This window comes from Neovison vison, chromosome 11 (genome assembly GCF_020171115.1).
Source record: "Neovison vison isolate M4711 chromosome 11, ASM_NN_V1, whole genome shotgun sequence".
In the NCBI taxonomy this organism is placed as follows: Eukaryota; Metazoa; Chordata; class Mammalia; order Carnivora; family Mustelidae; genus Neogale; species Neogale vison.
This window is the reverse complement of record NC_058101.1, coordinates 11,374,317-11,390,086: the sequence shown is the minus strand read 5'-3', so window position 1 is coordinate 11,390,086 and position 15,770 is coordinate 11,374,317. Positions and strand designations below refer to the sequence as shown.

Sequence of the window (15,770 nt, the reverse complement as noted above, 5' to 3'; positions counted from 1 at the left end):
CCTGAGTTGTCCATGGAGATAACATTACAGCTCATTTTAATTATGTACCAAATAAATATTAATTAAATATATTAAATTATAGTATATGTTGGCCTGCATTTTGATGATAGTCCATGATTTATCACAATAGGATATAGTTAATATTCACTTTTGTTCCCTAAATATCTTTGCAAAAACAAAGTTTCTATACTTGAAAAACTCCAAATTCATCAAGGAAAGCATCTTCCAAAACTTACAGCTGTAAGCTCATTTTCCTGGACTGTTATTATACATAATAAGAGACTTGATTTGACAGCTCCGGTAATAACACATTATAAGTTTACATTGGATGTGTTTTTTTAACCTTAAACTCTTGTGATAGCAAAACCATTTTTCTCAAAGCTGATTGGTTGTGCAGGTCTACAACAGAGCTTAAATGTGACCTTGCTATCCCAAACTTTCTTACAGGAGGAATTTTTTTATTTTAAGCCTTTTTGTTATACAACATGACATCTTCATGAAGAATTTTTGTTTTATTATTAAGAAATAAATGTGTCTTGCTCCTTGAGATCTCCTTGGCTTCAGCAACTTGTATTATTTCCACTGTAGACCAGAAAGAATATATTTCAAAGACAGGCTAACAAAGTTCAAGTAAAACTTAATTGTTATATATTGGAGCAACTAACTGAAATTGGGTGAGTATTAGAGATTATCAGCATAATTAATATAGTGCCAAAAAATGAACTTAATTCATAGGTATTGGTTGACTTCCTTATTGCATTCTCTGATGTTGGTTATATAGTCATTGTTTGCATACTGACCTTCCGATAAAACTTTAAACTGGGTTTATTTGTCGGATTGTTTTCTTCTAATTTTTCTTCCAACCTACTTAGATCTCATTTAATACTGTTTTTGTACATCTCCCTATAGAGCAATCAAGTTTAATCAATACTGCATTAGAAGTATCTCAAAAATACCATTCCTGGGTCATTTTCTCTCTGATTTAGCTTTTACCCTTCTCTTAACACAACAGAAGATTCAGCTTGAAGTCCCTCTAATAAGGCATTGATTGGATAAAATTGGATAAAATAATTTTTATTTTTGGATTTAATAATATTTTGGATTTTATAATTATTTTGGATTTTGGATTTAATAATCCAAATTAAATCCAATATTTTGGATTTAATAATGGATTTTAGATTTAATTTTTGGATTTAATCCAATTAAAATTTGATTTATTTTGAATTGGGTAAAATTTAAAAATTGGATAAAATAATTAACATGACATGCGCTGCCTTAGAGCTGAATTTTTGTTATTCATTTTGTTTATTTGTTTCATTTCTATATTTGAGTTTCTTCTCATGCCAAATCTGTATTTTTCAAAATTTTGGTGAAAACATGCTGCCACTGAGGCACTGTACTGACAGGCATGGAACCTCTCTTCCTAAGCTAGATAACTTGGTGAGTATTTTTATTCACTTTTTATAATACCTACAGGTCACATATCAACTAAATACAGCCAGAAGTACAATTGAGAGGGTAAGACACTACTAAGTATGTCAGAAGAAACAAAGATAGGATGAAGAAGTAAGAACTTATATAGTCTTTGTACTCCACAGTCACCACAATGTCCATTTTCAGTTAAAAAAGAAAGAGTTAATCATAGACTTTCATCCAATAATGAACCTTTGAGATGGAAGGAAACTATCAGTCATCCAATATAATATATTAATTTCACCAAAAGAGAAAATGAGTGGCATTTTGTATTGGCAAAGTAAAAAGCTACATCTTCTTGCTTAAGTGTGTGACATTATCAAAAATCTCAGTGACAGCTGCTATAGAGATTAAATGGATGATTAGACAAGATTAGGTAAGAAATTAAACATCTAACAGTTCCCCCCAAAATCTTGGGCCACAATCTTAGAAAGTAGACTTAGAAAGGAAAGCATTCACCAATATTCTCTTTATTAGCTTTCTTGTGTTCTTGTGAGCCTATACTGAAGACACTAGCTTCAGTTGTTTTTTTTTAATTTTCTATAATATCATGACTCTGAAAATCTTTAATTAACTGGAAAGGCATTTACATGTTACTACTTTCTTTGTTTAAAGAAAGTAAAGACTCTCTTTAGAGAGACTTTAGACTCTCCCGACTCCTCTGATATATAAAAGGTAATTGATTACCCCTAAAATTTAGGAAATTACTGAAGTGTCCTTTAATTATTTTGCTCCTATGGGAAGCAAACAGAAGGGCGAGCATTGTCTCAAAATACTGCTAGATGCATTTCAAGCCCAGAAAAAGGAAAGAGGAGCAAAAAAAGACTGAGCTACCACTGGTGTCTACATGCTAGTTACTATGCTAGGAATTGTGTTGTAACTGACGTACCATGAAAATAATTCATTCTGATTAAAACCATCATTTTCCTCTATTGTATATGCAAATGGAATGGAGTTTTCTTAAGGAATTATACAAGTAAATGCTTCAAAAAAAAAAAAAAAAAACCCTTGTTCAAAGATGTAACTACAAGTCTTAATTACACAGGCTTGCATAATTAACTAGAGTGGGATAAACGAAATCCATGAAAACATTCTCAAACTTCACTTGTAAGTCTACAGTCTTCAGTCTTTTCTTCTATATGTTTAAAGTGTCTAACAAAGATATAAATATACCTTTGCCTATATTTTTCTATTTCTCTGACCAGCCCTTGAGCAGAAGTGATATTTTAAAGATAAAATAATAATAATAAAAGCAATAATAATAATAAAAACAATAGAGGAAAGAGGAAAAGTATAGGATTCTGGAATATTCTAGCTTATTTAAGTAGCCTCTGTATAATGGAATGTTGTCTATGGCACCTTAGAAAGTATCTCAAAGTACTGATTTTGGATTGCACACTCACTGAAACTGAGATTATTCTGAATGGTGATTACAATCGGACATTACTATGCTGTTCTAAACCAGCCTAGCAACAGCACCTCAAAATCATCAATATTCCTATTTTCAGGTAAATTCCTAGTTTCTAATGTCACATTCCAGTGATATAAACCACCTCCCATCTTCTCAAGCATCAATCTTCTCTCTCTCTACCTCATTTTTATCTTTCCTGTTTAATCTGACACTTTTCACAGTTTAGGACAGTACCAGGTAATAACTAGCAGTTTCTTCCTGTAAAGCAAAAATGGCGGCCAAGGCCCCCATCGCGGTCTATTTCTGTGCTCTCCTCGACAGACAGTTGGGCAAAATGTCACCAGCAGAATCATTTCACAGTCCAAAAATAAAATCCAGTTTTATATTCCAGGTACCAAGTGGAAAAATGAAGATACTCCTGGTCTTTCTAGGTCTGCTTGGTAATTCTGTTGCTATGCCAGTGAGTATCAAAAAAAAATTTTAGGGGGGGCGCCTGGGTGGCTCAGTGGGTTAAGCCACTGCCTTCGGCTCAGGTCATGATCTCAGGGTCCTGGGATCGAGTCCCGCATCCGGCTCTCTGCTCAGCAGGGAACCTGCTTCCTCCTCTCTCTCTCTCTGCCTGCCTCTCTGTCTACTTGTGATCTCTGTCAAATAAACAAATAAAATCTTAAAAAAAAAAAAAAATTTTAGGGGGCGCTTTAGCTCAGTGGGTGGAGCCTCTGCCTTTGGCTTGGGTCATGATCTCAGCCTCCTGGGATTGATGAGGCTCTCTGCTCAGCGGGAAGTCGGCTTCTCCCTCTCTCTCTCTCTGCCTGCCTCTCTGTCTACTTGTGATCTCTCTGTGTGTGTCAAATAAACAAGTAAAATCTTTTAAAAAAACAAAATTTAGGACTTTCCTTTGTGTTCTATTGTTGCATAGCTTAGAAATAATTATTGGGTCCATTTCAAGTGACGTTCTGAATGTGACACCAGTATTCTCTCACTTCCAGATGCAAATGCCCCGAATGCCTGGATTTAGCAGTAAAAGTGAGGAGGTATGTATATTAAGTCCCTGGGGAGAAGTTTTCCTAAGCCCTCCCCGGAGAGTCCATTAAAAAAAGGGAAAACTTTATGATATATAAAATTTCTTATGAAAGAAACAGAGGGAGGGAAATTTGAAAGACAAACGCTTAAATCAAGGCAAAGTAGTAATTTCCCCAGCTTCATACCACCTACATACTTCTCAAGGTAAATGTGAATTTGGGTCCATGTATAGTTAATGTTAGCTTCTTCGTTAAGTTTTTAAGCTAGCAAAGGTAGACATTTGTACCAAGGATTTTTAGAAGGTAAACACATAAGCATATAGTATCTTCTACATGACTCTTAACCAAGACCATTAGTCAAATTCAATGCACATCAGAAAGGAGAATCGTCTTTTCATAGAATTAGCACATTCTCAAATTCCAAACATCAAAAGTTGAGTAGAACACTGAAAAACTTCAAAGTAGACAAGATTTTTGTTCTCTATTATCCTTTATCAATTCTTCTCAAAATAAAATTCTGACTTAATAATTAAAGTGACCTAGGGTTTTAATTGCATACTTATTTTAAATTCATGCATGACTAGGAAAAGACATTATGACTGTTATATGTTAAAATCAGAAATTCATCTTATTTCTGGTGATTTGTAGATTGATTAGATAAAAAGTTTTCACTTTGTACTTTTGCATTCCTTTGGTAACAGATGATGCGATATGGTCAATTCAACTTTATGAATGCCCCACATGTAAGTTCTGCTTTGTATTATTTCTGACAATTTCTTGTTTATATATGGATAATTACATTATAAGGTTTGTCATAGCTAATAAAGATACTAATAGTTATCCACATGTTTTAATTATAATGTAATCATTATAAGAGTTTCAAAGGGGAAAATCATTTCACCTGTCTCCTCACCCCAAATTTTCTTCTTATTCTTTACTGTTGTTCTCTTACATAAATAAAAATTATTTATTAATTACCAACATTCTTTATATCCAAGAGAAACTAGTTCTGGGAAAAGATCACACAACATACATTCACAAATAATGAGGACAAAAAATAGCATAGTAAATACTCCAGTTGTATGTGTGTGGGGGGGGATAAATTTTATTTGGATTATCTTGAAAGATAACACTAAAATTATGAAATAAGTTTTTATCTTTTTTAAATAAGTTTAAGTTAAAATTACCACTACTGCTAATTCTTAGAAGCAACTAATAATGAATCATGTATCCATTGGATCTTTTTGGCATAGTTTTTCTGAAAAAATTATATGACAGTGCAGCAATATTATATGTTACTTTTGACTTTTGTGTTGATCCTAAGAACCATTGGAAGGAAAGATCAAGGACTTCCTCAATTTTCTCTTTTTTTTTCAATTTATTTATTTTCAGAAAAACATTATTCATTATTTTTTCACCACACCCAGTGCTCCATGAAAGCCGTGCCCTCTATAATACCCACCACCTGGTACCCCAACCTCCCACACCCCTGCCACTTCAAACCCCTCAGATTGTTTTTCAGAGTCCATAGTCTCTCATGGTTCACCTCCCCTTCCAATTTACCCAAATTCCCTACTCCTCTCTAACTCCCCTTGTCCTCCATGCTATTTGTTATGCTCCACAAATAAGTGAAATCATATGATAATTGACTTCTCTGCTTGACTTATTTCACTCAGCATAATCTCTTCCATTGTCTTTGAAAGCTTCTCACCTACATCATCCTGGTCAATTTTCTCTCTAACTATTGATTGGCCCAGTCTTTCAAATTTTCATTCTCGGTTTTAGTGACTTTGCCTGTGATCTGAAGTTTTCACCAAGTTAATGGTCATGAAATTCTGCATCATAATGCAAGATTCACAATTTCACCTTCCATCAGTCCAAATGGTGTTTGTGCTGTCTTTGTGTCCATCACCCAACAGACAGCAAGAGACTGATTAATGAAGACTGGGGATAGAGACTGGTGTAAACCAAAGCAGGAATGTTTGAATGGGAACTGACATTGGAGGAAGTCAATTCAAAAATCAGCTTCTTCAGATTAGAACTACTTTTGCTTCCCTGCCAACCTTGAATTGTGGAGATTCTGATAATGAAGATGGAATTAATGAAAATTCACCAGCAACCAAAAATCATAGGCACCATATAAGGATGTTTACAAAGGGAATTTTTATTCTATCACTCTCTTTTTCTTTGTTGTTGTTGTTTTTTTTCTCTTTGTCACTTTCCCTTCCTTTATCTTCTTTTTGCTTTTTCTCCTTTTCCAGCCTGTAACAAGTCACGGGAGTTTTGAACTGGATGCCAAGTCCTCTGTAACCTGACTCATACACTTATGTGAGTCAGTGTTTCACAGTTAGAAAAGTATCAGCCAAACTCTTAAAACGAAACATTTTCACCTTATCCTATCTTTTGCTTTGTTTCGTTGGTTGGTTTTCTAAAAGACAGAGTTTCATTTCTGCAAGGCAACATTTAAAGAAATGCTAAAGATCTTGAGGCTTCTATGGTTGAGTTAAGTTTCATAGAAATTTGAAGACCCTTGTCTGAGTTTTAGAGACTAACATCAGTGGATGAGGAGAGCTGGAACCTCGGCCCTCCTACAATTTGACCGTTATTTGCTACCATTGCAGATGGCACAACTGGGCCCCTTGTATGGGAATGGCATGCCTCAGTTCTTACCACAGTACCAGATGCCCATGTGGCCTCAACCGCCACCCAACACGGGCCACCCACAGAAACCCTCATCCCCTTCAGCACCCAAACGCCAGAAGAGCAAGACTGATCAAGTCCCAGAGACTCAGAAACCCAGCCAGCCTCAACCAAAAAAGCCACCACCAAAGCGGCCTTTAAAGCAGCCACCACCTACCCCAGCACAGCCAGAAGAGGAAACCCAGCCACCTCAGGTGAGGCTTGCCTGGCAAAATTCGAAACCAGAGTCAATAAATGGCATCAGAGGGATTTGGAGAAGCATACCATCCCCACATACACACTTTGTCTGATGTTTCTCAATACGGGTACTGCCATGTATGAAATCAAATTGTTCATTTTTACATTTTTCTCAGGTGACCCTGAACCACCTATTGAAAAGTGCCTCACAAGTTACCTCCAGTCTTTGTGTGATTAAAAACTACCCCAACAAGGGGGGTGGGGTTAGGGACAGTGGGAAGGGTATGTGCTATGGTGAGTGCTGTGAAGTGTGTAAACCTGGCGATTCACAGACCTGTACCCCTGGGGATAAAAATACATTATATGTTTATAAAACATTTAAAAAATAAAATAAAATAAATTACCCAAACAGGGGAGGCCAGCTGGCTCAGTCCATAGAGCATGTGACTCTTGGTCTCACAGTCACGAGTTTGAGCCCCACATTTGGTGCATAGATTATTAAAACACACACACACACACACACACACACACACACTTTTTTTTAATTAAAAATAAATTACCAAAATACTGTTGCCTTAGAGGCTCCTTTTAAAACGCAGAGACAGCGTGGTATTATAACATGAGCACTAACAGACAAGTCAGGGAACAGAGATTCAAGTTGTACCCCCAGCCCTTGTTAGTTGAATGATCTTGAGTAGCCACCTTACCTTTCTGGCTCCAGGCTTCCCATGACTAAAGAAACAATCTCTAAGTCCCTTCCTATCTCTAAGATCTATGCTATGATAACCCAAAATACTTGAAAGGTGAAAATGCTTCCAGTACTTCTGTGTGGTGGGAACAGTCCTTATGTAAAACGAGAAGATGTGCAAATGATTTCTCAAGGTATTACCCAGTGTGGCGCTTCTAGAATGCTATCCCTTCATCAGTTAACACACACTATTTATTTATTATCAGACGCCATTATAGATGTAGAGAATACAACATTGAATAAAAAGACCCTCCTGGATCATTTACCAACTGAGAGATTCTGGGCAAATGACTCAACTTCTCTGAACCCCAGAATCTTCTGTGAAAAGGAAATTATGTCTTTGGCATGTGTCTTCTCTGTTTATATGAGGATTCAATCAGCTGACCTCAGCACAGCACAATACCTACAACAGAAGTGTTCAATGATGCTAATACTAATTGTTGTTGTTATTACCATCTCAGCCCTAAAAAAAAGGAAATCACAGTTTAATGCAAAGGGAGATGCAGACTCCCAAGTATCAAACATTGTACCTTGTATTTAATAGGTTTGTTTTGTTTTCCATTTATCTTTCTCACGTCCCCATCACTGAATCTTTCTTTCTCTTTAGGCATTCCCACCATTCGGCAATGGGCTATTCCCACCATTCAGCAATGGGCTCTATCAACAACCACCCTGGCAACTCCCGCATGTGAGTTTTTTTCTTTATACTAGAAGTGAAAAATAATATTAACATGCTATATCTCAAACTAGTACGAGTTCACACTCCCTAAATGAAATGCTATATGGAGAGCATGAGAGAAAAAATCATCACATCAGCAAGCATGTAGGGAAAAAATGTTTAATGAATTTTTTACTTGGGTAAATTGGTGGCATGAACAGTTGAAATCACCAACCACTAATAACTTAGTTAATGGAATGATTTTAAAGGACCATGCTATTTTGCTACTATTCCCCAATTCCCTAAAAGATTAGAAAATACAAAGATTATTTCATTGAATGTCATGGGGAAATTGAGACAAAATGGAGTTTGAAGATCATGAACTATGATTAGATTAAGATCTTTCCATGATATCTTATTATTTCTAGCCACAGAGGCTTCATGATAAAGAATCTTGAAAAATAATATTTATGAGAGTCCTTTAAAGTTTAAAACCATTAAAATAAAACATAATATTGAAATTACATCACAAGAATTAAAAATACAAATCACAAAATATACTGAACTAAGAAAATTTTAAAGCCCAATTGCTATTAAATTAACAGAAGCAGCAAATATTTGATGACTTTTTTTTTCAGCTATGGCATTGGTTTTTCTTGTCTGTAACTCTATAAACAAGAGGCCTTCTTATTGATAAGGAAGAATTCACTCAAGAAGTAAGAGTTCCTTACTTTTTTTTTTTTCCTTTAAAAGAGTGACTTCCTTTCACTGGTCAATCTGAACTCAGGAAACTAAGGCAGTACCAGGTGAAGATTCAAAAAACAGATAAGCAAAAAATAATTGCAGATAAGCATGATTCAAGTGTTCAACTATGATCTTATCCACATAGGACATCCTGAAGTTCTGTGGGAGGTGGACCGATTTTCTAAACCCTCCCCTGAGCAAATGCTCAGCCTCCAAGTTTGATTAGGAAAATAAACCTTACTCAAATAAAAAAGGTATAGTAATAATCAAGGAGCTATTGTCAGTTTGTCATCCAAAATGTGACATAGACTCTCTAAAAAGAGCAATATTATTTAATCTCCATTATTACATGTTCTAATATGGATGTTTAGATCCTAACAGCACTCAGATCTCTCCCTCTCTCTCGTCCTCTGTGTGTGTGTGTGTGTTTGGGGGGTGAGGGGGTGACTGCTAGGAGATGCAGCCACGCATGGTATTCTGAGTAGGATAATCTAGAATCCAGCTGAAAACTTTGTATTTACCAGTATTCACTGATTGATCATAATTTTAATAATTATAATCAAAAGATTGTGGGAGCTAAAGTCTCAGAAGCTAAAAACAAACAATGCTAACACCAAATCATTGACTTGAACTAATTTAAGACACCATGAGTCGTGCAAACAAATGGCAGCACAGAACATGGCTTTCCCTTGCATTCATTATGCTTTCACATTTCAGAGAGTGCCACCAGGTTATGGACGTCCACCAGTCAGCAATGAAGAAGGAGGAGTGAGTACAAGTAAAGCTACATTCCCCATTAGGAATTGCAATCCATTAGCCTCCGCTTTTTGATTCCTATCTAATAAAAAGAGTAAAATTCAACATAAGAATTCATAGCTCAAGTGCCCATGATGTAAGAAAAATATCCAGTAACAAAAATAAATGTGATATATCATTTCTCTTCTATATATCCTGAACTCTCTCCCTCCCTCTCTCCCTTTCTCCCTTACTCCCTCCCTTTCCCTCTTTCTCTCTCTCTCCCCCTCTCCCTCCCTCTCTCCTTCCCTCTTTCTCTCTTTTATTCTCTGTCTCTCTCTAAGAAGACTAACCTTAAAACCTTTGGTCCAGAGTCTTTGGACTCTGAACAGTGATGGAGCAACTAAAAACAGAGAAGGAAGGAAATGCATCCTATAAAGTTATCACCAGAAGGGAATTAAGTAATCATCTAACTCCTTCATTGTACAAATAAGATGAAACCCAAAGAAGATAAATTATGAGTCAATTTCACCCACAGAGTTAGTGGATAAACTGGACCCCAAGCTCTTCTGACACCCTGTCCAATGGCTTCTTTACCACACCACACTAGAAGAGCCAAATGCATGTCACTGAGTGATACACACTGAAAATACTCCGTGTCATCAAAAATCATTTTTGATTCTGGCAGGGAACTCCACCCCTGGAACTTACTTCCTTTTTCCCCTAAATATATACGTCCTCAGTGAAATGGCTCTAGAGGACCAGGGAAGGGAAATGGAGCAAGGAGGGAGTTAAAATAATGACACTGGGAATCACTATGTCAGAATGGCATAAGGTGCTTTTAAAAAGGTGTACCTGGCGGGCTCAGTCAGAAAAGCATGAGACTCTTGATTTCAAGTTCATGAGTTTGAGCCCCATGTTGGATGTAGAGATTACTTAAATAAAAAAACTTTTAAAAATGTTTTTAAAAGTTTAAAAAGTAAAATAAAAATATCCTTTTGAGATTAAAATTACCATATAAAAATGATTCAGATAATTGTATGCAACCCAGAAACAGGGACTTCAAATTTTCAAAAGATAGTATGAGAAAATAAAGCAGAATGGCCCAGACAGTCAGCATAGGCATGAAAAAGTCTGTTTTCCTCCTCCTGGGATGTCACTTGGCAGAATGTCCTTGAAGTTCATCCATGTTCTGACATATTGAAGTTTCCTTCTTTCTTAAAGCTTAACAGTACTCCGTGCTGTGTCTTTACCACATATGCCTTTTCCATTCATCTGTCGATAGACCTTTAGGTTCTATTGTGAACAGTGTTGCAGGTAGTAGTTGAGATTTGCAACCGCATAAAGTACAAGGGGGAGGAAATGAGGCTGGATGGATTAGTCATGGGCCAGATGATTTTAAAAAATTATTAGCATGGTGGTAGGAGTGTTTTACAAGATATAACGTTCGTTACGTATTTACTAAGTCCCAGGCACTGAGATTGACAGATGTTTTCTCTTTTGACCATCATGACAACTTATGAGGTAGATATTCTTTTATTATCTTGAGTTTACAAATAGCTGAGGTTATCATAAATTGAGGTTAGCCCAGAGTCATACTATTAATACTGATGGAACAGAGATTTTAACCCATATCTGTGTAGAACCCCACTCTTCAGACCTGCTTTTGACGTTGTGCAATGGGGTTTAGAGTCTATCGTTAAAGGTAAGGGCAACTTTAGACAATATTTAAAGAGGAAAGTGATAGATGTTCCACCAACCCCCACCCCCAAGCTCTACTGTTCTGATGGCAGTGGAGAGACAAGACTAGAAGAAAGTAAAATTACACACAGAGTGACCAGTAAGAAAACTATTGCAATAGTCAAGGGTACTGGGGATAAAGGAGGAGGGACAGAATGGAAGTTTATAGGACTTTTATAGATTTTATAGGACTTGGTTATTAACTGTCTGGGGGAAATTAGAGAAGAGTAGAAACCTGGAAAATTGGGTAGATAGCAGTGAATATTGTTTAGATATAGAATATTGGAAATGAAGTTTTGGGAGTATTAGGTTCAACTTACATTCAGTTGGAGGGGCCCATGAAATCTTTAGTGATGAAGTCTTGCTGCCTCAACCTCAGGAGAAAGGGTCATGGACCAGACTTGTGGCTTTGGGAGTCACTGGTATATATCTGTACTGAACAAATTGGCCTGCCATAGATTTCTCAAGAGGTGTGTAAAATGGGAACAGAAGAATGGGAAGGGTAGAAAGTGGGATTCTTTAAAAAATAAAACAAAAACAAAAACCCCCTCAGATTTAGGATCTAGGCTTAGGAAGAGAAAACTGAGACATTAACAGTCAGAAAGAGTACCCAAAGACAGAACAAGAAGGAACTAGGGTCAAGGAAACCAAGGTGGAATTAACTTTCAAGAAAGAAAGCATAGCTAACTGTTTTAAAAGAAGCATGTTGATAATTTCCCTATTATTCTGAGCAACAACATGGTGGGAAACAAAGAGTAATTACCAATTTCCATCTTCTTCCCTACAGAATCCTTACTTTGGATATTTTGGATATCAAGGATTTGGGGGTCGTCCTCCTTATTATTCAGAAGAGATGTTTGAACAAGATTTCGAAAAACCCAAAGAAGAAGATCCTCCTAAAACAGAGAGTCCGGGCACTGAGCCCTCAGCTAATTCAACAGGTCCTGAGACTAATTCTACTCAACCAAATGCACGCAGTTCTGGAGGGAGTCAGGGTGGAAATGACACCAGCCCAACAGGAAACAGTAGCCCTGGTACAAACACGGCTCAGAATGGGGTTATCTCACCCCCTACCATTAATGTTTCAGGCCAGGGAGTACCAAGAACTCAAATCACATGGGGACCAAGTCAGCCAAATATTCGTGAAAATTATCCAAATCCTAACATCCGAAATTTTCCTTCAGGGAGACAATGGCGTCCCTCTGGTACTATCATGGGGCACAGACAGAATGGGCCTTTTTACCGAAATCAACAGGTTCAAAGGGGTCCTCGGTGGAACTCCTTTGCTTTGGAACGCAAACAAGCAGTTCGTCCAGGAAGTCCAATTTATCGCAGGGCTTATGCATCTACTGCAAGAGGGAATTCTCCCAATCATGCAGCAAATCTGGGAAATATCAGAAGAAAGCCTCAGGAACCAAATAAACACCCTGTGGGGACCAATATTCCTCCTCTGGGTCCCAAACATGGTACTGTTGTCCGCAATGAAAAAGTCCAAAATCCAGGAGAGAAACCAGTAGGTCCAAAAGAAAGAATAGTCATTCCTACAAGGGATCCATCTGGTTCCTGGAGAAACTCTCAAGATTATGGAGTTAATGAGCCAAACTATAAAATGCCTCGCCCTGAGAGTAACATGCTAGTCCCAAATTTTAATTCTATTGACCAACGTGAAAACTCTTATTACCCAAGAGGAGATTCCAGTAGAGCCCCAAATTCTGATGGACAAACCCAAAACCAGAATTTGCCCAAAGGGATTATTTTGGAGCCAAGAAGAAACCCATATGAATCAGAAACTAATCGGCCAGAATTAAAGCACAGTACATATCAACCTGCATACCCTGAGGAAATTCCTTCCCCTGCAAGAGAACATTTTCCTGCTGGAAGAAATACTTGGAATCACCAAGAAATCTCTCCATCTTTTAAGGAAGACCCTGGGAGGCAGGAGGAACACTTACCTCATCCTTCCCATGGCTCTAGGGGAGGTGTTTACTACCCTGACTATAACTCTTATGATCCCAGGGAAAACGCACCATACCTTAGAAGCAATACGTGGGATGAGAGAGATGATTCTCCCAATAATATAGGGCCACCCAGAAATTCGCTGTACCCCATAAATACTCCAGAACTGAAAGAAATTGTCCCCTATAATGAAGAGGACCCGGTTGATCCAGCTGGAGATGAACATTTCCCAGGACAAAGTAGATGGGGTACAGAAGAAACAAGCTTTAAAGAAGGTCCAACAGTTAGGCACTATGAAGGTGAGCAATATACCTCAAATCAACCAAAGGAATACCTTCCCTATTCCTTAGATAATCCGTCAAAACCCAGGGAGGATTTCCCTTACGGTGAATTTTACCCCTGGAACCCAGATGAGAATTTTCCATCCTATAATACAGCTCCCACTGTACCACCACCTGTGGAGAACAGGGGCTATTATGTTAATAATGCTGTTGGACAAGAAGAAAGTCCTCTGTTTCCTTCTTGGAACTCTTGGGAGCACAAGACTCAAACCCAAGGACAGAAAGAAAGAAGGCCATATTTTAACAGAAATTTCTGGGATCAGCCAACAACTTTACACAAAATGCCCCCGAGTCCACCACACCAGAAAGAGAACCAGCCCTATCCCAGTAATTCCCCAGCTGGGCTTCAGAAAAATCCAACATGGCATGAAGGGGAGAATTTGAATTATGGCATACAAATTACCAGGTTAAATCCACCAGAGCGAGAACATCCGGCTTTCCCAAACTTAATTCCTCCAAGTTACCCAGCAGGTCAAAAAGAAGCACATGTATTTCACCTAAGCCAGAGAGGTCCCTGCTGTGCTGGTGGCTCCACAGGACACAAGGACAATCCACTTGCTCTCCAGGACTACACTCCATCCTTTGGTCTTGCACCAGGGGAGAATCAAGATACCAACCCTCTGTACACAGAAGATAGCCATACTAAACATGCAAGACATACCATCTCCCCTACAAGCAACCTGCCTGACCAAAGAAACAGCTCAGAGAAAAGACTGCCTGGCGAAAGTCAAAACCCAAATTCTTTTAGAGATGATGTGTCTACTCTGAGAAGAAACACACCATGCTCTATGAAGAATCAACTGAGTCAGAGGGGAATTATGCCCTTTCCTGAGGCCAGTTCCCTTCAATCGAAGAATACACCTTGTCTCACAAGTGATCTTGGAGGAGATGGGAACAAAGTTTTGGAACCAATATTTGAAGGCAACCAGTTCAATGAAAGGACTGTTGACCTTACTCCAGAACAGCTTGTTATTGGCGCACCTGATGAAGGCCCTGAGCCAGAAGGAATCCGAAGTGAAGTGCAAGGAAATGAGGGGGAAAGGCAGCAACAAAGACCATCAAGCATCCTACAGTTACCATGCTTTGGCTCCAAAATAGCCAAGTATCACTCCTCCAGCACTGGAACTCCCTCTAGCATTGGAAGGCAAGACCCATTTGATGAAGAGCCGATTTTGCCTACCGAAAGTCCGAACTCATTGTCTAGGTTAGCTACTGGGGCAGAGTTTCAGAGTATAAATGTAGACCCACTTAGTGCAGATGAACACACTCCATTTGATCCTCTTCAATTGGGGACCAATCCACAGGACCACGTGCAAGACTGCTTACTACTTCAGGCCTAGGGATTATCGCAACCAAACATTCTTTGGGGAAGGAAAATACCTGATATTCTACAGTGGTTCCCCAACATTCTCCCCCTCCCACACCGTCCCCCCGACCCCCGCCAGACTCAGTTAAGTATCTGACCTTGTTGGTGATCCTTAAGTTTTTCCCCATTCCAGCAATAGGAGTAGTGGCCCAGGTGATGAGGTTGGGCCTCTAGATTCAGTACTGTCACAAACACAGACCTTCAAAATAACCAGAAAGGCTATGACCTCCAGCACTTTGAAACTTGGAAGCCATTTGTCTGGGTTAGTTTCCCTTTGTTTGCTGATTCTTCCTTTCTCTTTCAAAGGTTCGTACTAGCAAAATTCTCTGGTTTTGCAAGACAGAAAGGCAGATGAACTTTCCATTTTGTGCATGGAGATCGATATATCAGTATAATCCAGATGACTGTATATTTTTTTCTTGTGTTAGTCTTTGTCAGTTTTTTTCCCTAATATTCTTTTGATATCTCTTATCTTCCACTGTTTCTCTCTTTACTCTATCATTTCTTTGCTTCCTTCTGTGTTTTCTTTCTGTCAGCTATTCTGTATTTCGCTTCCTATTTTTTCTTGCTCGTCTTTCCCACTTTCTGACACTTTTTATATCCTAAGGTATCTTCAGCCATCACTAGTCTTTACCTCTACCTTCTTCATTTTGTCTTCCTCTCTTCCCACCTTTCTGTTCAGTCTCCTAATGGATCACT

The 15,770-nt window shown here is 38.1% G+C and overlaps 1 protein-coding gene across 1 annotated transcript; it reads left to right on the top strand.

Annotated features, from left to right (window-relative positions):
- The first annotated feature begins 1,377 nt into the window (after window positions 1-1,377).
- Window positions 1,378-15,045, top strand: ENAM (enamelin). Its single transcript, XM_044224453.1, has 8 exons — window positions 1,378-1,440; window positions 3,276-3,344; window positions 3,874-3,918; window positions 4,608-4,649; window positions 6,528-6,800; window positions 8,139-8,219; window positions 9,651-9,701; window positions 12,196-15,045. The coding sequence occupies exons 1-8, from the start codon at window positions 1,378-1,380 to the stop codon at window positions 15,043-15,045; spliced, it is 3,474 nt and encodes a 1,157-aa protein (XP_044080388.1).
- The last annotated feature ends 725 nt before the right edge of the window (window positions 15,046-15,770 follow it).